The sequence below is a fragment of the Monodelphis domestica genome, chromosome 1 (genome assembly GCF_027887165.1).
Source record: "Monodelphis domestica isolate mMonDom1 chromosome 1, mMonDom1.pri, whole genome shotgun sequence".
Taxonomy (NCBI): Eukaryota; Metazoa; Chordata; class Mammalia; order Didelphimorphia; family Didelphidae; genus Monodelphis; species Monodelphis domestica.
Window position 1 is genome coordinate 458,357,858 of NC_077227.1, and position 21,063 is coordinate 458,378,920.

The window sequence follows — 21,063 nt, forward strand, 5'->3', positions numbered from 1 at the left end:
TGTTTGCTGTACACCTAATCTAAACCACTGATTGACCTCTTTTAGTTTATTTTTTTTTGATAGTACCAAATTGTTTTGATGATTACTGCTTTGTTGTATAATTTGGTCCTTCTAGGTGCCCTTCCTGCTCATTTTCTTTTCATTATTTCCTTGGAGGTTCTTGACCTTTTGTTCATCCAGATGAATATTTCATTATTTTACTCTCATTCTATGAAGCAAATCTTTGGTGGTTTGCCTGATGAGTACTGACTGAATAAGCATTAATTTAGTAGTATTGAGGGGAACATCTTTTTGAAAACAAAAGAAAAGGAGTGAAAGGTTTTCCTCTCTCCAACCCCTCCCTCACTTCCATAGATGGACATTTCCCTTGAGTAAAATTAATTTTAATATTGTATCATTTAATTTTTACTATTAACCTCTAACATTGCTTTTCCCGACTAAGCTCAAAAGAACTTTCCCGGAAAGCCCCAGAAATGTCCTAGCATCTCTGCCCTAAAGCACCTTCTAAACTGGGATGAGCCCAGCCCAAACTAAGACTCTGAGTTTTGTCTATTCTGTAGACAGAACTGATCTGAATCAAACACTTCCCAGGGTGGTGGACTTAGGTCCTCGGTCTCCCCCCTCCCCACCGAGATGTAGGACCATGTAGTATGGCTGATGGAGGAGAAGCCGGACTAGAACTAGCTGGACCTTTGAGCCTCAGGGCCACCGAGCCTGGCTCCCCACGTGAAGCCCTCTCCTTCCCCTAGGAGTCTTCTGGGAGGGGCTGAGAACAATTAGCCCACCTCCTCATCAGGTGTCCACCAATTAAAACCGCCCTTTGATGCTGGGGAAGGACTGAAGGAGCTATCCGAGGAACCGCAGCTGTTTTTAAAAAGGAGCCGAGCCCATGCATATTTTGTCCGATTGCTTGAAACCAGTTGTTATGGATTGTGAGCCCATCTACTTAATCCATCGATTTTGAATCCCCAGAACCCCGGCTCCCAGAATTGTTGCGCGTCGCCACCTGGCGCCTGCTTCTGAGGGGTTTTTCATGATATTTTTACTCATGCCTCTTTCCGTGACTCCATTTCTCTTTATAGGAAGTCGTGGTTGAACATGAAAGCTGAGTCTGCAGATTTAACCCCTCTTGGGGTACCTAAGAAAGGCCTAAGGGAAGATGTAGCTAACTGCAATCCCCACAATAGCGAGAGGTTCCAGGCTGGCCACTTGTCATTTTACTAATAGCAAGCATTAATAATCAATTTTTTGGTAAGCTCTTTCAACTAACAAAGGAAAGAATGCCCGCGGATCTGGGCCGGGGGCTCCGCTGCGATTCCTCGGGTTGGGGAGTTTGTTGTGAATGGGAGCCTCAGGCTAAGCCCTCCTCTCCTTTGATGTGAGAGACTGGGGAGGATTAAAGCTGGAGGAGGACAGTAGCCAAAGGGAAAATTCTATCTAAAGCCATGCCCCAGGGGATGCAGAGGATGGAAGTCTTGGGGTGTCTGGAGGAGTCCTCGGCTTTTGGGAAGGGGGGTTGGGGAACAAGCACTATCCTGCCAATTCTGGCTTCCACAGTGCCACAAGCTGATTAGACTCCTACGATGGAGGTAGGACAAGAATTTTCAGATATTCTTTAGAGGCATGGAATAAGCTACAAAAGGAGCCAGAATCTGAACTCTGGTCTTCTGACTCCTTAGCCACTCTAGGTTCAGAAAGATCCTCCTCTCCTTTCTTTGATATCTTTTGTTTTAGCCCCCAACATACTTGTTCCTCCTCTTCTACCCAGGGCACAGCAATCTTAACAAAGAATAAAAGAAGAAAGGGGAAAAAACAATCCACCTGTAACCAGGACTTAGAGCTGATGCATGGCCCCCATCTCCACCAAGCCCAGAGTTCCTTTCTCTTTCATTGACCGGCACCAATGCAGGGTTGCTTGGGGGAAATTATGCAAGCCCCTACAAATGTGTGTTCGGTCATTTAAAGTCATGTTTGACTCCTTATGACCCCATTTGGGGTTTTCTTGGCAAAGATACTAGAGTGGTTTGCCATTGCCTTCTCCAGCTTATTTTATAGATGAGGAAACTGAGGCCAACAGTTATATGACTTGTCCAGGGTCACACAGCTAGTATCTGAGGCTGAATATGAACTCAGGAAAATGAATCTCCCTGACTCTAAGCCCAGTACACTATCCATTCTCTTACTTAGCTGCCAAAATATTAGATGCCAAACTATCTTTCAGTTACTGGATGCTTCCAAAGAAGATTTTTTTTTTCTAGCCCTTCAAATATCTCAAAGATAAAAACTATTCCTGAAATTCAACCTAATTCCTGCTCCTGAACTGTCTTTCAGTCAATTCATGTGATTTCAGTCTTCGTGTTTTTTGTCTCCCTCCTCATCCTTGTTCTTTCCTTTCATGAAAACAAGGCAAAGCCAAGCAGAGAAGGAACAAAGGAGGTCCGAGAGCCCTGACCTTGGAATATGACACGGTGCTAATCTTAGCTCTGCCACTAGTTGTATAACTCTGAGTAAACCAGTTGCTGGTTTGTCCCCTGAGCCTTGGCTTCCTCATCTGTGAAATGGGATATTTCCTGTATCACTTCTGGTTCAGAGTTCACATAAAGGTGTTCTGGAGGGAGTAAGGAGGAGCAAGGGAGCAAGGAGGGAGGAGAGGATCTTCATTTATTATGCCATTAATGTAGGGAACTCTGGGTGAGAAGATTCCCTTTTCCAGGGCAGATCATAAATATTATCTTAAGAGTTTCCTGGGAGGCACTTTGAAGTTAGGTGGCTTGCCCCGGGTTGCATAGCAGATGTGTCAGAACCAGAAGGAGGAGCTGGGTCTTCCAAATTCAAAGCTGGCTCTAGCCACTATCCCAGGATGCCATCCCATTGATGGTTCCCATTATTGTGAGTATTCCCAGTTCCAAATACCAGCTCAGGGGAACTGAGGCAGTAAAGGCAGCAAAATAATCAAAGTGACTGCATTGTGTACAGTCCTTCCCTCTTTTCCCTGGATCCTTATCTATCTCAGGGTCCTGACCCCTTTTATGGTGTTGCAATAGCAACAGAAGTTACACTAAACGATGGAGCAATTTCTCCCCCAAACTGTGTAAATTTGCATTTGTGTGCCTTTCCGATAGTCATGAGATAGCCTGGAGTCACCTGAAAAGTTCATTTCTTTATTCCAGAGGAGAAAAGCCCATCTCTGACCAGTGTGTCTGTCTGTACCTATTCTGGGTGACTGCGATTTGTTGATCCTTATAACTTTAATAAAAAAGCTGCTCTAATTTTCCTCCAAATTTGGTGATTATCTATGACCCTACAGCAGTCCTCCTCAGGCTTCCATATGCAAAAGGGAGTTTATGATGCTTGGAGTAATCTTAGAACTGTGCAAGGAAAATATATACGCCAAAGGAGAATGTGTCTGTGGGAAGAGGAGTAGGCTTAGTCATGTTTGGGCAGTTCTCCCAGAAGAGAACAGATGCTCTATAGGGCAAGAATTTCTCTCGTTTTTGCCTTCATATCTCCAGCTTGGCACAAGGCTGGCCCCCCCACCCCACCCCTAGGGCACCCCATGATTTCTAGACAAATGAAAAAGCCCAGATGAAGAAGCAGGTCAACCACAGCCATGCAGTTTCATTGCCTCAGCTTTAAATATTTATTGAAAGTCCAGGAGGGAGAAAACAAAATAGGGCCTTAACACAAAAACATCTGGAAAGTAAGACTGGGAAAATGGACAAGACCCAGAACAACAGACAGAAGACGGTGAACGGGAGGAGAAGAGGGAATCCAGAGGGTTGAGGAGGAGCCAGCCCCGGGTTACTTGGCTACAGTAACTGATGAAATGCACCTGTTACAGGAAAGGTGTGGCTGGTGATTTGGGGGTGCAGAGGTGGGGTGCTGAGGTGTACAGGGAGGCTTTGGGCCAGGCAAAGGGTTCTGGGAGGGGACAGAGGAAAAGGAGCAAAGGTAGGGCAGGGTGAGGTATTAAAAAATCAGATTTAAACCCCAATGAGAGACAATGCCCTCTCCCAAAGAATATACACAAATAAAGACTTTCACATATAATCTTCCTTTTCTACAAAAGAATCCCATATTCAAAATAACCTTGAAACACAAAAATGCCAACCACCCAAGCAGTGAAGCTTTTTCCAATATAGTACAGCTTGGCTTACAATAATAATATTACCCTTATAGAGACTTCCATGTGTTATCGTAATTATCCTCTTTTTGTTCATTCCAAATTTACACATAGAGACAAGCAACGGAAGATTTCTATAAAACTTAATGACAATTAAAAAAAAACAACACGACAACACAATAAAACACACGCAACTCTTGAAAGGACAAAACTCCCAGAAAGATGTTGGACTGCTGGGGTTCGAAAGTGTGGGTGCCAAGGGCAGGTGGAGGGAGGCACCCTGAGAGTAGTCTGTCAGGCGGTACAGAAAGACAGCCTTTAAGATTTAGACTCAGTCTCCGAAGCCCAGTCCCCAACCCTAACCGGCAGGGCTTTTGCCAACATCTGTTCAGTGTCCAGGGGTAGAGCTGGACTGAGCAGGCACCTTCTACCCCTCCAACAGGAGATGGTTTGGATCTTAGCTCCCTTCCAGCCCCTGATGGTCAACAACCAAGGTCCCCTCCCCAGTCCCTCCCATCCCTGCCACCCCAAGAGGAGAGCCTGTCCCTTAGAATACTTCCATGTACTTAAGTTAAAAGGTAGATCTCTACTTCTGGTAGGGTTTGGGGTTTTTTTTTGTTTTTTGTTTTGTTTTTGTTTTTTTGGATTGTTTTTAACTTTTTTTGGTTTGTTTTTGGCTTCTTTTCTTTTGCAGACTAGCTGAAGGAAAGGAGGGAGAATCATTCCCCAACCTCTGTCATTTTGTTTGGGGAGAGAAGCAGATGTGGGAGCTTTCCACATTGGCCGGTTTCTTCAGAGTCTGCTGCCAAAGGAATAGCACCTTCAGAACCTTAAATAGGATGTGTCTTAGTTTTCTTTTTAAAAAGAATCACATACAATACAACATGATTTTTGAGCACCAGCGAGTTCACAGTGGGAGGTAGCAAACGTGTTCACCCTGGCCCCTAAGATCTTTCCACTTGATCATTTGCAGTGCCCTTCCTTTCCTTCCCTACCCTCCACCCTTTCCCTTTTGCTCTCATCCTTCCCCCCACTCCCCTTTCCCATTGTGGGACATTAGGTGGCCACCCTTGGGGAAGGAGCAGTAACTTCCTATTTTCTTCTTTTAAATAAAAATATATATATTTATACTTTTTTTTCCTCCTGTTTCACCCATCTTTTCTAATATTGCACATCAAAAGCTTCCTGGCAGGTAGTAAAGGGAAAGCTTGCCCAACCCTAACCCTTCTCAAAAGCTACTGGAGGGCCTGAATTATTCAGTTCCTCTCTCTCTGCCTGGCAGAGAACTGGGGAGGAAGGGTCTGGGAGACAAGGAGACTTGGTAACAGAGAAATGGGGGAATGTGGGTTGGGTTGTGGCTGCCATCACTTTTGGATGGTTCTTTGGTTGCTGGATGGAGATGGGATGGCTTGGGGCGGGCCTCACACCTTCATCCTCATAGCTACTGGCTAGGGCTGATCCCAGGACAGCCTGTCCCAGGGCCATCCCTTCCCCTGATGCCCCACACATGCCTCCACCCTGCAGGTGACAAGCATGGCCTGTCCTGGGTCCATGGGCCTTCCCCAGGGGTGGAGTGTGTGTCGGTGGGCGCTCGGCCCACGTTGGAGATGGGGAGGGTGTGGGCACCTCCTCCTCTTCCTTCCCCTGGCCCAGCTGCCTCTGTAGAAGAGGGATGGACACTTCCTCCTCCATGTTCATCCTCCCCATGTCTTGGATCCGCAGAGGCCTGGAGTGACATGGAGTGGCATGGAGGTCATCGTTCAGAGGAAACATGCAGGTCCAACTTCCAGGCGGTATTGCTTCCCAGGGGTAGCTGGGGGGAGGTTGTAGACACTGACTATGGGCAATTGGCTGGGATCCTGCGTCCGGAAGGTGAACAGTGTCTGGTGCCAGCGGCCATCCTGAACCTGAGGACCGGGAAGAAGAGGGCTAGTCAGGTAACAATGACAGTGACCCATTTTCTTTTCCACATTTGTAGATCTGGAGGGAAGCGAGAATGCTTGAGGCAGGGGAGAGCAAAGAGGTCCAGAGCAGGGACCCCAAAAGAGAGAGCTGCCAACCCCTTCAGTCAGCTTTGCAAATAAAGCCAAGAACCCATTGGATCCCCAATACTTTCCAGCAGCCCCGCCCTCCCCTGAGGAGGGGGTGGCCCCAGGGTGGGTAAAATGAATGGAGTCTGTCCTTTTCCCATTCTCGGCTGCATTTCCTAGTATAGGAGACGTTTAGGCGGCAAGGTGGAACAGTGGATAGTGCGGCCTGAAGTCAAGAAGACTTGTCCTCGAGTTCAAATCTAGCCCAAGATACTTACTAGCTGTGTGGCCCGGGGGAATCATTTAGCCTTATTTCCCTCAGCTTCTCCTCTGTAAAAATGAGCTGGAGAAGGAAATGGCAGCCCCCTACAGTATCTTCTTTACCACGAAAACCCCCAATGGGCTCATGAGAGTTGGACACGCCTGGAACAACATCGCCAAGGCTCGGGCGGCCAGGCCCTTACCTTGCAGTCATCTGAGGACACCTCTGGCTCAAACTGGCCCCCGGCTTCGAAGATTTGCCCATTCCAGGCTCGGAAGCGCACGGCGTGGTGGGGAGACACCTGGCCTGTCCCCTGCTGCCATACGGACATGTTGAGGCAGTGGATAGTGATGTGCTGGATCACCTCAGAGCTCAGCAGGTGAAGGAAATTCATCTGGACCCGTCCGATGGCAAATTCCACCTGGCAGGAAGCAGGAAGCAATGAGCACTGGGCGTGAAGGAGGGAGGGACATTCGCGTGCTTTCTGATACGCCACGCTGCCGGCCAGCTGGACAAGCCTTTACTGTGTCCCAGAGGGCCCCAAGGCCCACTCCTTTCTCTCACCTACAACTGCACCTGCCGCCTGACTCACTGAGGGAGTGGTGGGGACTTGCAACTCCAGGGGACGTTTACAACTGTTCTCTGGCCCAGGACAGTGAGTGCTAAGAGACTGGGCCCGAGGGTGTTGGAGAGGGAGTTGGCAGCAGAACAAAAGATAATTATGATTTGGAATGAATTCTTTCCCTCACCCATTCCCCCACCCCCACAACAACTTAATAATAATAATAACAATGGCTAGCATTTATATAGGATTTTAAGGCTTGAAAAGATTTTTACATATGTTTTCTTGTCTGATCATCACAACAACACCAAGAGGTAGGTGCTATACTGATCCCATTTTACAGACAAGGAAACTGAGGTTGAAAGAGGTACAGGATGCCTAAGGTAACATATAGCTAGGTAAGTTCCTAAGGCAGGAATCAAACCCTGGTCTTCCTGGCTATGTTAAACATTTTATCCATAATACCATCTAGTGGCCTTCAAGAATAGTGAAGGGGGGGGGGGGGGGGAGGAGCAGCTGGGGAGCTCAGTGGATTGAGAACCAGGCCTAGAGACGGGGGTCCTTAGTTCAAATCTGGCCTCAGACACTTCCCAGCTGTGTGACCCTGGGCAAGTCACTTGACCCCCATTGCCTAGCCCTTACTGCTCTTCTCCCTAGGAGTCAATACAGAGTATTGACTCCAAGACAGAAGGTAAGGGTTTAAAAAAAAAAGAATAGTGACCCAACACCCAACCAGAGGGTGTTGAATCTGAATGGGAATCACCCTGCAGGGAAAGAAATAAGAAGAGGATATCCCAGAGGCATAGAATTTTAGGCATATCCAAGGATAGATGGCAGCTTAGAAATATATTTGTGGCCTGGAGTCCTGAAGAGCTGCTTGGAGAACAGAGAGATTAGGGGGCTTGCACCCCCCACCCCTACCACATCACCCAGCAATATGTTTCTGAGGCAGGGTTTGAACCCAAGTTTTCCTGACTCTAAGGCTGCGCCTCTATTTACTATGCTATGGCAGCTTTGAGAATTAAATAAAGTCAAGGCCAATAATCCCCCCAACCACCAAAAAAACTTTGTGAATCTCCTCCCCAAGACCCCAGACCAATGAATATGGTCAGTTTCCAGTGATGAGACTATAGGGATGGTCTATTCTGGGGAAAGATGAACCTAAGGGGTAGAAATAGGCTGTTAACAAGGACCCCTATTAGGGTGGGGGCTGTGGTTACTATGAGGTACCCTGGGGAACAGAAAGGGGGGTGTAAGGATGGGGGGAGGTTTCAGAGGCCAGAGTTGGGATGATAGGTGTTAATGAGGAGAAAGCCAGCCTGCCTACTTGCTGGTGGTTTTAGTAATTGAGATCCTTCTCCCTTTGGGGCTGGAGGTATGGAAGGCCCATGCCCAGGCTTAGTTATCTTGGTAAGTCTCCCAGAAAAAGAACTTTCTCCAATTTCTAACATCTTTCTGCAGGCAACTCAGAGAATTTGAGAGCTACAGATCTCCTCCCTGAAAGGCTACTCCAAGGTCCCAAGAGCCCCGGTGATTTGCCTGAGGCTCAATGGGGTCTTTCCTTTCCCTTGAGAGAAGTACCATCTTCTCATAGTGTGTCCTTTGTCTTGGGGAGAAAAGAGGAGGTCACTAAAGGCCAGGAGGACAAATGAATTGCTCAATTCGTGATAACTAGCTATTAATGACTAGAATGACTCATGGGCACAGAAGGGTGAACAGTAAACTGGATTTGGAGTCAGAAGGCTCCAAGTTCAAATCCCAGCTTGCAACATACTCCCTGAGCAATCTTAGACAAATTACTTATCTCTCTTGGCCTAGTTTCCTTCTCTGAAAAAATAAGGGGGCTAGACTAGATGCCCACTCTGGACTCTTTTAATTCTAAACTCTATGGTCCTATGACTCCTGAATTCTATGATTCACTACCATACAGAGGCAGAGAAGAAGGCTCTAGGAAGAAAAGAGCTGATTCCAATGGCTAGGTTTTTTGGGTTAGGGTATCTTTTTTTAAAATCCTTACCCTCTGTCTTAGAATCAATACTATGCATTGGTTCCAAGGCAGAAGATCTGTGAGGGCTAGGCAATGGGGGTCAAGTGACTTGCCCAGGATCATACAGCTAGAAAGTGTCTGAGGTCAGATTTGAACCCAGGACCTCCCAACTCTTGGGTCAGGCTATCCTATGAGGAGGGAGGAAAGGATGTCATCACCTCCACTCTGTTCATACCTTTGAAGCAGTGATAGGCCTGAGACATGTCTGTCCACCTTTGGTAAAATTACAGGTGACTTCGATGGTGTCGGAAGAACAGCCAAGGTTTGGGTCAATCCAGTAGGTACCTATGGGATGTGATGGCACCAGGGATAAGAGCACAATAAAGAGTTCAAGGGGGCTATGGGAGCCTCAGCTTCTAAGAGCCTCCCTTCCCTTATTCAAAGGAAGGAAAGCTCCTAGCTTGGTGTTCCTCGTATATGGGGATAAGGAAAGAAACTTCAAATGTCTGGGCTAAGTCAAAGAATGGGGCCAGCTGTTGCCAGAAGCATAAGGTTATCACTCTGTTCCTTTTAGAAACATCAGAAGGTCCAGTCTCTTTACCCTCTGCAAATGACAAAAATAGATCTTAAGCAGAGAGTGGCTCTGATCTCCCAGAAGTCAGATGAAGGCACAGTAGTTGAGTGGGGGATATCAAAGCATGTGTTTCCATTGTGAGATAATCTGGAGGTCCTTGATCCAAGCTTGGGATAAAAGGCCAGAGTGGAATAAACTTGAGGGAGGCAATGGTGCCTCTGAACATCAATGGTTGAGGGCATGGGGGAAGAGGAGAGAAAAGAGAGAAGGGGAAAGATAAGAAGGAGGAAAGGAAGAGGATAAAAGCAAGAAGCAAAAGAAGAAATAAGGGAAGGAGAGAAATGAGAGTAGGGGAAGGAGGTCAAAGAAAAGGATAAAGAGAAATAAGAAAGAGAAAAGTAAGGATTGGAGAGGGAGGAACATGGAAAGGCAGAGGTGGAGAGAGAAAGAGATAGAGAAAGAAAGAGAGATTAAGAGAGAAAAAGGGAGGGATGGATAGAGACAGAGAGGCAGAGAGATAGAAAGAGAGAGAGAGAGAAGGACAGGGGGAGGGAGAGAGAGAAGGGAAAAGGATGGAAGGAGAGAGACAAAAACAGAAACAGAGACAGAGAGCAGAGACAAAGAGACAGAAAGAGGGAAAGAGAAAGAAAATTGAAAAAGGGAGAGTTGGAAGGAGAGGGGGAGAGAAACAGAAAGGCAGAGAAAGAGGGAGGCGGGGAGAGAATGAAAAAGGGAGGGAGGAAAGGAGAGAGACAGAAAAAGAGACAGAGGAAAAGAGAGAGAGGCAAAGAACAAGGGAGAGAGACAGAGAGATGGAGGAAGGGAGGCAAAGGGAGTGGGAGAGAGGGAGAGAGACAGAAACAGAGACAGAGAGAGAAAAGAGAGAGAGAGAGAGAGAGAGGGAAATAGAGTGAGAGAGAAGGGGAAAAAAAGAATAAGGAAAAAATAAGGAGAGATATTCACAAGATGAGCCTTTTCCCCCAAATCTCGGTTTATTGGGTCCTTTATGGTAGCAGGCCCTTCAGTAGGACTCCCTGATGATCCCACTGGTGAGAGAGCTGGGGATGCAAGCAAAGGCTGCATATTGTACACAGGTCTCTGTCCCCACCTCCTTACCGTCGGTCATCTTCTGCTCACAGTTCATTAGGTCCCGACAGATTCGGGCTGGGGTCTCCTTGGTTCCTAGAGGCTTCTTGATGCTCTGGATGAGGCTGCTGAGGTAGTGTAAGGTCTTAAAGATCTCCCCACCCTGGTCCAGTACCAGAAGGTCTGAATGGGAATAGCCCTGCAGCAGAGAGAAGCAAGAAAAGGATGAGCCCCAGAGACACAGAATGTTACGAATCCTGAAGTGTGCATGGCAGCTTGGTATTCCATTTGTAATCTGAAGTTCTAAAGAGCTGCCCAGAGAACAAAGAGATTAAGCAGTTTCCTTCAGTCACACAGAAAGTATGTCTCGGAGGCAGGACTTGAACCCAGATTTTCCCGACTTCAAGGTTCTTGCTCTATTTATTATGCTATGCCAGCTTTGAGAATTAAATCAACTCAGTGCTAATAACAACAACAAAATTATGTAGATTTTCTCCCCAAGACTCCAAACCAGTAAGCTTCTATTTGAATGCCTCCAACAACAAGGAATGCTAGTGGTTCAGAGGTGATTCATTCCAATGTTGGACAGTTTGAATGGTAAGGGAATTCTTCTTTGGGTTAAACTGAAACCTGCCTTTCTATAATTTCCATCCATATGCCCACTGTTTCTAGGTCTGCCCTTTGAGGCCAAACATAACACTCTTCCATAGGATAGCCCTTCAAATATCTGAAAGCAGAGATTATACTTCCCCTGGAGACTTTTCTCCTTCAGGTTAAAGATTCCCAGATCATTCTAATGCCCTTCTAAGTCATGGGTGCCCATGCCTTCCCCGTGTTGGAAATAGCATAGCTTGTCAACCCATCCCTTCTAATATGTGGTGTCCAGAAGTCCACACTCCTGGGGCAATGATAATAATGGAACAATGTCAACAAATGATGGGGAGAAAAACTCATTTTGTTCCTATTTTCTGCACCAAGAATAATCTTTGAAACTAGAAAAGAAACAATGAGTATGGTCAATTCAGAGTCGAAACCCAAGTGAAGAGATGGTAACAGAGCATCCGCCTTCCCTTGAGGAGCTCACATCACCAAGCCCAGATTAATTACATCCCAAGATACTGAAAGAACTGGGAAATGTGATTATTGAGCTGTTGTTAGTGATCTCTGAAAAACCTATAGAAGAGGGGGTGCTTTATAGAGCTAGACAAAATAATAACAAAATTCATTTGGAGCAACAAAAGGTCTAGAAACTCAAGGGAAATAATGGAAGGAAGTAAATAATGAAGAGGGAACAGCAGTATCAGACTTCCAACTTATCTTATAAAATCATAATCATCAAAACTACTTGGTCCTGGTTAAAAAAATAGAAAAGTAGTTGAGCAGCACAGACTAGAAAGGAAGAATCAGAAACAAGTAAGCTCAATAACCGAGTGTTCAATAAACCCAAGTACGTATATTACTCAGTGAAGAACTATTTGACAAGAACTATGAGGAAAACTGGAAAGCAGAAATTGGGTTTCATCCAACGTCTTACATCATATTCCACAATAAACTCAAAATTGATACATGACCTGAATATGAAAGGTCAGAGCATAAAAAAAATATTAGCAGAGAATAGGTCCAGATGGGACTAGAAGAAGAATTCTTTTTTACAGGGGACAAAGGCAATCACAGAATAGAAAGCCAAAAGTTTGATCGTATGAAATGGAAAAGCTTTTGCACAAACTAAATCAATGCAGCTAGGATGAGAAGAAAAGCTGTCAATTTGGAAACAAATCTTTCTAAGAAGTTTTTCTGGAAAAGCTCTGTTGTCCAAGATATATTAGGAATTAACAAACATAAATTAGATCAAAAGCCATTTCTCAAAAGACAAATGATCAAAAGATACAAAAGTCTTTGGTAATACTTGCTTTGCCCAAGCCATGGGCTCCCAGGGTTTGATTTGGTTGTATGACATGAATGATTTAAAGTATGGAAGTTTTAGCAGTTAAAGCTAAAGCTAAAGTCTTTCACACTGGAAGAACTATATCTCCCTCAAAATACTGATTTATATACAAACTGTCCCAAAGCCTTAAAACTGCACCAAGAGCAATATTTTGAAGGAAATATATCTCTTTAGATGTGATAGACTTATTGTAAAGACAAACAACTTCAAAAGTCTCAAGAACTTTGGTCAATACTATAAACAACTATAATTTCAGAGGATCAATTGCAAAAGCCTGACAGAGAAATGATGGACCCAAGATGCAGAAGGAAATAAGACATTTTCTGGAAATGGTCAATATAGAAATTTGTTTTGCTTGACTGCATAGTTGATATAAAAGTTTTGTTTCTGTTTTTCCAACAGGGATCAGGGGAAAGATATAGGAGAGAAAAACATTTTTGTTCCTTGAGAGAAATTTAATTTCAAAAAATAGAGTTGGCAAACTGCTTATTCTTATGCAGGCTATTATTACAGAACTGGGTACATTTCCCCACTTAAGAATATGGAGAGTCCCATCCATCAATGGATAATTTGCTGAAGTTTTTTGTTCTTATATCCTTGATGAGTGTCTATATGTAATAGAAGGTGCTTGGAGTACAGGGACACCTGGTTTAAAACCAATAGTTCTTAAAAGCAATATTGCCAACTACTTACAACCACATGAAAGACTGTTCCAAATCACTAATAATAAGGGAAATAAAAATCAAAATAGCTCTGAAGTTTCATCTCATACCCAGCAAACTGACAAAGATGACAAGAAAGGTTGGCACACTGATACATTGTTGGTGGAGCTGAGAATTTATGAATTGGTCCAACCATTTTGGCAAGCAACTTAGAATCACACTTTAAGGAGGAAGCTGAGTAGCTCAGTGAATTGAGAGCCAGGCCTAGAGATGGAAGGTCCTAGGATCAAATCTGGCCTCAGACACTTCCTAGTGGTCCTGAGTAAGTCGCTTAACCCCCATTGCCTAGCCCTTAGAGCTCTTCTGCATGAGAACCAATACACAGTGTTAATTCTAAAATGGAAGGTAAGGGTTTTAAAAAAAATACCCTTAAAAAAAAGAGGGATGAATACATTCACACTCATTGGCCCAGGATCCTTTTGGTAGTTATATATCCCAAAGTAGTCAAAGAAAGAAAAAATAAAGGTTCCAGATTCTACAAACTCTTCATAGCAGTACTTTGTAGCAATAAGGGAATATGGTGGCACACGAATTTACTGTATTATTACTGTGTCATAAGAAATGACTAAATGAAGAATTCTAAGAATCATGGGAAGACTTTTATGAATGAATGTTCAGTGAAAAAGCAGAAGCAGGAAAACCATAACACAGTGGCCATAACAACATAAATAACAACAAAGAAAAGTGAAACTGAACACTATTTAAATGACCAAAGGTGACCCTGAGGAAGAGTTGAGAAAATGCTCCTCTCTTCCTTCTGTGCCATAGGAGGGAACTACTGGTATGGAACAGCCACATCTGTTGTCAGACATGGTGGATGTACTGGTTGGTTTTGCAGTGCTACTTTTTTTTTTCCTTTTTTAATTCTTTATTGCAGAGGAAGGCCTTGTGAAGGGGGCAATAAAGTGTTCAAACCACGAGCTAGTGAGATGGACTGATGTCTCGCAAAATTTAAGAACACATTATTATAGGAGTCACTTAGAATTTTAAAAGGGAAGAGTTAATCACATAGAATCAACCTAGTTAAAACAAGCACAGGCCATAAAGGCTAATTAATCTCATTTCCTTTTAGGGTTACTTTAGACAGGTGATTCAAGGAAATTTCACATAGATATCCATAGAGCATTTGACAAAGTCCCTTTTGGGATCCTGGTAAATTGGGTGAAACCATGTGGGCTAAAAGAGAGTACATTTAGGTAGATTTGGAACGGACTGAAAGACAAGATCCAAGGAGCTTCTAGATTGATGTTAATCAGAAAGGATGTTGCTAGTGGAGTGTCCCAGGAATCTGCCTTTGATGATGGACTATTTAACATTTTGATCAATGACTTGGATGACAGCATAAATGGAATTATCCTTATCAAATCTTCAGAAGACTCAAAGCTGGAAGGAACAGCTAACATGTTGGCTGACATTCAGGATCCTCCAAAATCTCAAAAGGCTTGAATGGTTGGATCTAATAAGATGAAATTTAATATGGATAAATGTAAAGTCCTACTTGGGGAAAAAAATAAAAATAAAATTGTTTGCACAAGTACAGGATCAGAGAAGTATGGTGAGACACCAGTTCCCTTGAAAAAGATCTGGGGGGTTCAATGGATTGCAAGCACTATATGAGTTAACAGTGACAAGAATGAATGGCAACTGGGTGGCTCAGTGGATTGAGAGTCAGGCCTAGAGATGGGAGGTCCTAGGTTCAAATCTGGCCTCATATACTTCCCAGCTGTGTGACCCTGGGCAAGTCCCTTGACCCCATGGCCTAGCCCTTACCACTCTTCTGCCTTGGAACCAATACACAGTCTTCATTCCAAGATGGGAGGTAAGGGTTTAAAAAGACAGTGGCAAGAATGTTGAAATACTTCATTGGGTTTATAATCACTATAATGTGTTTCGTCAATGATACAGATCACATTCTATTTACCTCCTCTCATCTTCTGTTCTTTTTTGTGTGTCATTCATGTGCCCATGTTCTCCCAGATACTATTTACAAAGGAGACCTCCAATGTATCAGGGGTCTTATTCTTGGTCTATGAATATTCCACAGACACTGGTACAATTTGGGCTCTTTGTTTGTTCTCCCTTTTCCTTGCCATGGGAGCTGTCCCATCGCCCCATGGTTTGTGGCAGAAGAAGCCTAGGGGCTACCAGAGTGTATGGGCCACCCTGATGGAGTCGGTGCCCAACGAGGGAAGCGATGATCTTCTTCCATGCTTAGGCTACGTGTGGAATACAGGATTTGAATCTGGATGCCACATTTTAAGAGTCATGTTGACAAACTGGAGACAATCCAGAGCATGGTGAGAGGGCTGGAGTTTATGCCGTAAAAGAATCAAAGTGAGAGAACGGGGAACATTTAGCTGGGAGAAGAGATGACTGCAAGGGGACCAGATCGCTGCCTTCAAACATCTGAAAGTAGGTCATACAGCAGAGGGCTTAGACTTACCCATTTGGCCCCAGAAAAACAAACAGGAAGGAAAAGCTAGATGCTGTTGAAAGCAAGATTTCAGCTCCCTACAAGGGAAACCTTTCTAATGATTTGAGCCATCTCTGAGTAAAATGCCTCCAGAAAGTAGTAAGCTCCTCGTCGCCAGGAATCTCCAAGAAGATGTTGCAGGAAGGATTCCTATTCAGTTTGGGGGTGGATTAGGTGAGGTCTAGGAGGCAGCGAGGGCACAAAGTGGACAGAGTGCTGGGCCCGGAGTCTGGAAGACCTGAGTTCTACTGTGGCCTCAGACACTAGCTGTGTGACCCTGGGCAAGTCCCTTAATTTCTGTTTTCCTTAATTCACTGGAGAAGGAAATGGCAAACCACTTTAGCATCTTTGCCAAGAAAACCCCATGGATGTAAGCCCCTGAGGCTCATGAGAATCAGGTCCAATGAACAGTAGGCTTTGTTTATACCTAGTTCTAATTGACTGAAGCTGCCAATCAAGAAATGTTCCTTTCTAGCAAAGGCAAACCACTTTGAGGGCAGCTGGGTGGTGCAGTGGATGGAGTCTGGAGTCCGGAAGACTCATCTTCCTGAGTACAAATGGGATCTCAGACACTTATTAGCTGTGTGGCTCAGGGAAAGTCACTTAGCCTTAGTCTGAACTCAGTTTTCTCAACTGCAAAATGGGGATAATAAATGCACTTAGCTCCTAGGGTTGTTGTGAGGATCAAATGGGAAAATCTGTAAAAAGTGTTAAATCCAGTCCTTGGCACATAGTAGGTACTTAATAAATGCTGGTTTCCTTCCTTCTAAAGTGGGCCATATCCTTCATAAGCAAAAATCATTATACTGTTTTCTGATGCTAAAACATTTTTAACTTTTCAAAGTGCTTTCAAATCCATTATTTCATTTGAATTTTAAAAATCTTATGAGGTAAATAGGGCAGGAGAACCTAATATCCCCATTATACAGATAAAGTAATAATCTCAGGGAAGTACCTTGCCTGAAGTTAGTCAAATCAGGTTCTTAAAAACTGTCTGTACTCTAAATGATCACCCTAGTGCAAATACTAATAATATGGAAATAGGTCTTGATCAATGTTACTTGTAAAACCCAGGGGAACAGCTTGTTGGCTCCAGGAGTGGGGAGGAAAAAGGGGAGGGAAAGAACATGAATCATGTGACCATGGAAAAATATTCAAAATTAATTACTTAAATAAATTTTTAAAAACCGTCTATAATACCAAGTCTGGAGTTGAGGAGGTCCTGGGTTCAAATCTGGCCTCAGATACTTCCCAGCTGTGTGATCCTGGGTAAGTCACTTAATCACCATTGCCTAACCCTTACTGCTCTTCTACCTTGGAACCAATTCACAGTATTGATTCCGAGATGGAAGGTAAGGGCTTAAAATTTTTTTTTAATGCAATATATATTTAACGACTGATTTGCATTTTCCACCAAATTGCTGCAAATAAAAATCTTTTGATATATAATTATATATTTAATATTTTAGAGCAAAAAATATCCATAGTATGGGAAGTCTTAGTCACCTCAAAGAGAACACAAGGATTCCATGAAAGAGTTTGGGAAACAGTGATGTAATCTTTTGAAAGAGAGGGAAAATGAGGCCCCAAGGGGAAAAATAATTTGCCTAAGGTCACACAGTGATGAAGTGGCAGATGTAGGACTAAAATCCAAGTCTCCTAACTTCCAATATTTTGCATTGGATAGAGTATCAGGCCTGGAGTTAGAAAGACTCATCTTCATGAGTTCAAATCTGGCCTCAGACACTTACTAGATGTGTGACCCTGAGCAAGTTTTAATCCTGTTGGCCTCAGTTTTCTCAAATGTAAAATGAGCTGGAGAAGGAAATGACAAACCACTCCCGTATTTTTGCCAACAAAACCCAAATTGGGTCATGAAGAGTTGGACACGACTGAAAACAACTGGACAACAACACGGTTTTACTTTCTCTCCCTAGTAGGCTCACCAAAACCTACGGAGGGAAGCAGGGTTGTTTCTCTTGGAGAAGGGATGGTTGAAAAGTCCTTAGGCAGAAGGGACAAATGGCCCCAAGAAGCCCCTGGGTTTGGGAATGCACGTATGAAGAACAGGCAGCTACTGGGGACTGTGTACCCAGCATGCCAACACTACCTCTGTCCTAAGTGCGCTGTTCGAGTCCATCCATGTCTGAAAAGCTGCGCCAAGGTCATCTTGCTGCTGTGGAAAAGGGAGAGATGTATTCAATTCCCAGGTTCATCTGAAACATATTGGCAAGGCTTTCCTTGCTACCTTCTTTCCTTTCCTTTCCTTTCCTTTCCTTTCCTTTCCTTTCCTTTCCTTTCCTTTCCTTTTTCCTTTCCTTTTTCCTTTCCTTTTTCCTTTCCTTTCCTTTCCTTTCCTTTCCTTTCCTTTCCTTTCCTTTCCTTTCCTTTCCTTTCCTTTCCTTTCCTTTCCTTTCCTTTCCTTTCCTTTCCTTTCCTTTCCCCTTAACTTCCATCTTAGAATCAATGCTGTGTACTGGTTCTAAGGCAGAAGAGTGGTCAGGGCTAGGCAACAGGGGTTAAGTGACTTGCCCAGGGTCACACAGCTAGAAAGAGTCTGAGACCAGCTGTGAACCCAAGACCTCCCATCTCTGGGCCTGGTTCTCAATCCACTGAGCTACCCAGCTGCCCCCATCATCCCCACTGTAAAAAAGAGAAAGGGAGGAAGGCTGAATCTAAGTGACTTGTTCAAAATCACATGGCTAATAAATATTTTATTTTTATTTTAAAAACATTTTTCCATGTTTACATGATTCATTTTATAAGTATTTGAGGCTAGATTTGAACTCCTTCTCCCTGACTGTGAATGCAGCACTTGCACCCACTTTGAATAAAAGTTTAAGGATATAAAATTATATTCCAAATGCTCACTGAATAGTATTCTTTAAATTACTTCAGTGGTACAGATGATGATGAGAGAGATCATAGGGACCCCATCCTGTTCCCACATGACTTTAATTTCATTGTGAATTGTTTTTTCCTTCTTACATTTTTCAAAGGTGTTCACGGAGAAATGATCCTGAGATACCATCATCATCACCACCACCACCATCATCATCCTCATTAGCTTGTTACTTATGATGATTAATGGCTGACTAGCTAGGTGGTGAGATCAATAAGAACATTTGGTTTGCAATCAGGAAGACTTGAGTTCAAATCCAGCCTCTGATGCTTACTCACTCAGTGATTCTGGGAAAATTGCTGACCTAATATCTGCTTCAGTTTCCCCAACTGCAAAATGGGGATAAGAACAGCACAGGGCTGTTGGGAGGATCAAATAAGGCAATATTAGAGTAGTACCTGGCCCTGAGGGGGTATTTAATAAAAGCTGATTTCCTTCCTCCCTCCTTCGGAGACTCCTGCAGCACACACTTGACTGGTAACAATACTAATCATTTCCTCTCATTCATAAAGCATGTTAAGATGTTCAAAGCACATTACATAGAATAAATCGTCTGACTATCACAGCAGCTCTCCACCCTCCGGTGGCATTATCATCCTCATTTTACAGAGGAAGAAACTGAGGTTTCCAGAGAGGGGCATTCAAAGCCACGTCCCCCTTCAATCCTGGTGCAGCTCTTTACCCAGAACCTCCACATTCTAAGTCTGGAGTGAGACAGTAGGAATCCTTCGGCTTCAAAGAGAAAAACAGTGTGATGAGGCGGGGAGTCTAAGGAGCCTCTCAGCTGAGCTGGTGAGGCCCCCTCGGTTTCTGAACCAGAGGAACCCTTTACCCTCCGGCCAGATGGGAGTCTGGAGTCAAAAGGGGCATTACAGGTAACTACGCTCATTTTACAGGTCCAGAAACTGATCGCCACAAAGGGGAATTGTTTTGCCCAGGAGTCGCCTTGGTGATAACGAGCAGAACTGGCAGTCAATTTGAGGTCTTCTAACCCTAAATTCTTTCCACTATACCAAAGTCAAAGTAACATTTGAAAAAAAAATCCCAACTTACAAAGGACATGGGGATCCCAGGAGGACCCTGAAAAAGAAAGAAAATGGAACGTCACACATGACTTCCTATGATAGCTGGCTCTCCCTTTTCCATAGTGGGGAAGGGGGGGGGCAGAAATAGGGATGATGGACAGCAGCCAGGGGGATGTGTGTAGATAGAATGATGAGGGAAGGCCAGGAGGAAGGGGAGCTTAATTAGACTTAAAGCCCCTATTTTTTCTGGACTGATCCCAGGGCACGGGGCGGGTAGCCATCCCACATAAGGGCCCACTGAGCAGCGCTGATGTACCTACCGGGGGGCCAGGACGTCCTCTGGGGCCAGGAGGACCCTAGGGAGAGACACATGTGGATGGAACTTTAGCTCCTTTTAACCCTCTTCTCCACTTTCCCAATGCCCTGTGGGGCTCTGGGGAAGAGCCCAGGGTTTCCCAACCCCCCCCCCCCAGGTTTAGGCCTAGGTGGGGATGGAATTCAGACAGGCTTAGACCTCAGGATCGGAGATTTAGAACTATCATTTATCTTAGAAGTCATCCGTTCTGACCCTCTCACAGGACCGATGAAGAAATGAGGCCCAGAGATGGAAGTAACTTTCCTGGTATCACAGCTAATAAGAGTATAAGGTGGGATTCCAACCCATGACTTAAAAAAATTATTTTTAAACCCTTCCCTTCCATCTTAGAATTAATACTGTGTATTGGTTCCAAGGCAGAAGAGTGGTAAGGGTAGACAATGGGGTTAAGTGACTTGCCCAGGGTCACCCAGTGTAAACCTCAAATTTCCTTAGACTTATAAATGTTGGAAATTTCACCATTGGGATATTTCATACTTGGAAAATTTCTTACTGATAGTCTATTGGAATTGGAACCCCATTGGCATGGGAGGTTCCTTCTCTTCCCTTCTTAAGATTACTTTAGGACAGAAACCCTTTGCTGAACAATGGAAAGGACTTTGACCTATGCTTAAGCATAGAACAAGAATTTCTTTGAGTCTTGATTGATTTTAGAATTGATACAATGGAGATACTTGGAATAAATCTCCACCCTATTCAGTCCTAATAGGATTGAGTAAGGGCTGCAGCCTAGATCAAAATTTAATTATTCCAATCTCTACCCTACTCAGGTTAACAGGATTTAGAAAGGGCTGTAGAAAAGGAGTAAAGATTTAATCATTTGAAAATATGACCTTCAACAGACATGTGCAAAAGCCAGAAACCTCTGGGCGGTCCTGGGTTAAGCTAGAGCCTCCATTGGCACAGGGAAATTGATGAACAGTGATTGGTAGATGGGAGAACTGAGGGGAGGAACTTGGATGGTTTCCTTAAAGATAGGGGGTCTGAAGACTCCAG

General features: G+C 44.2%; 1 protein-coding gene across 4 annotated transcripts in view; it reads right to left on the reverse strand.

Moving 5' to 3' along the window:
- Positions 1–3,616: 3,616 nt before the first annotated feature.
- The window catches only part of COL27A1 (collagen type XXVII alpha 1 chain), a 268,951-nt gene continuing 251,504 nt past the window's right edge, over positions 3,617–21,063 (reverse strand). For 3 of the 4 annotated variants that reach the window (XM_056812389.1, XM_056812388.1, XM_056812392.1), the window contains exons 55-61: positions 20,012–20,047; positions 19,720–19,746; positions 17,875–17,940; positions 10,655–10,823; positions 9,200–9,309; positions 6,618–6,836; positions 3,617–6,030 (exon numbers count right to left, since the gene is read on the reverse strand). In XM_056812389.1, the coding sequence (XP_056668367.1) occupies positions 5,884–6,030; positions 6,618–6,836; positions 9,200–9,309; positions 10,655–10,823; positions 17,875–17,940; positions 19,720–19,746; positions 20,012–20,047 (774 nt within the window). In that variant the 3' untranslated portion in view covers positions 3,617–5,883. The remainder of the gene's footprint in view (positions 6,031–6,617; positions 6,837–9,199; positions 9,310–10,654; positions 10,824–17,874; positions 17,941–19,719; positions 19,747–20,011; positions 20,048–21,063) is intronic. The other variant, XM_056812391.1, reaches the window with a different exon arrangement.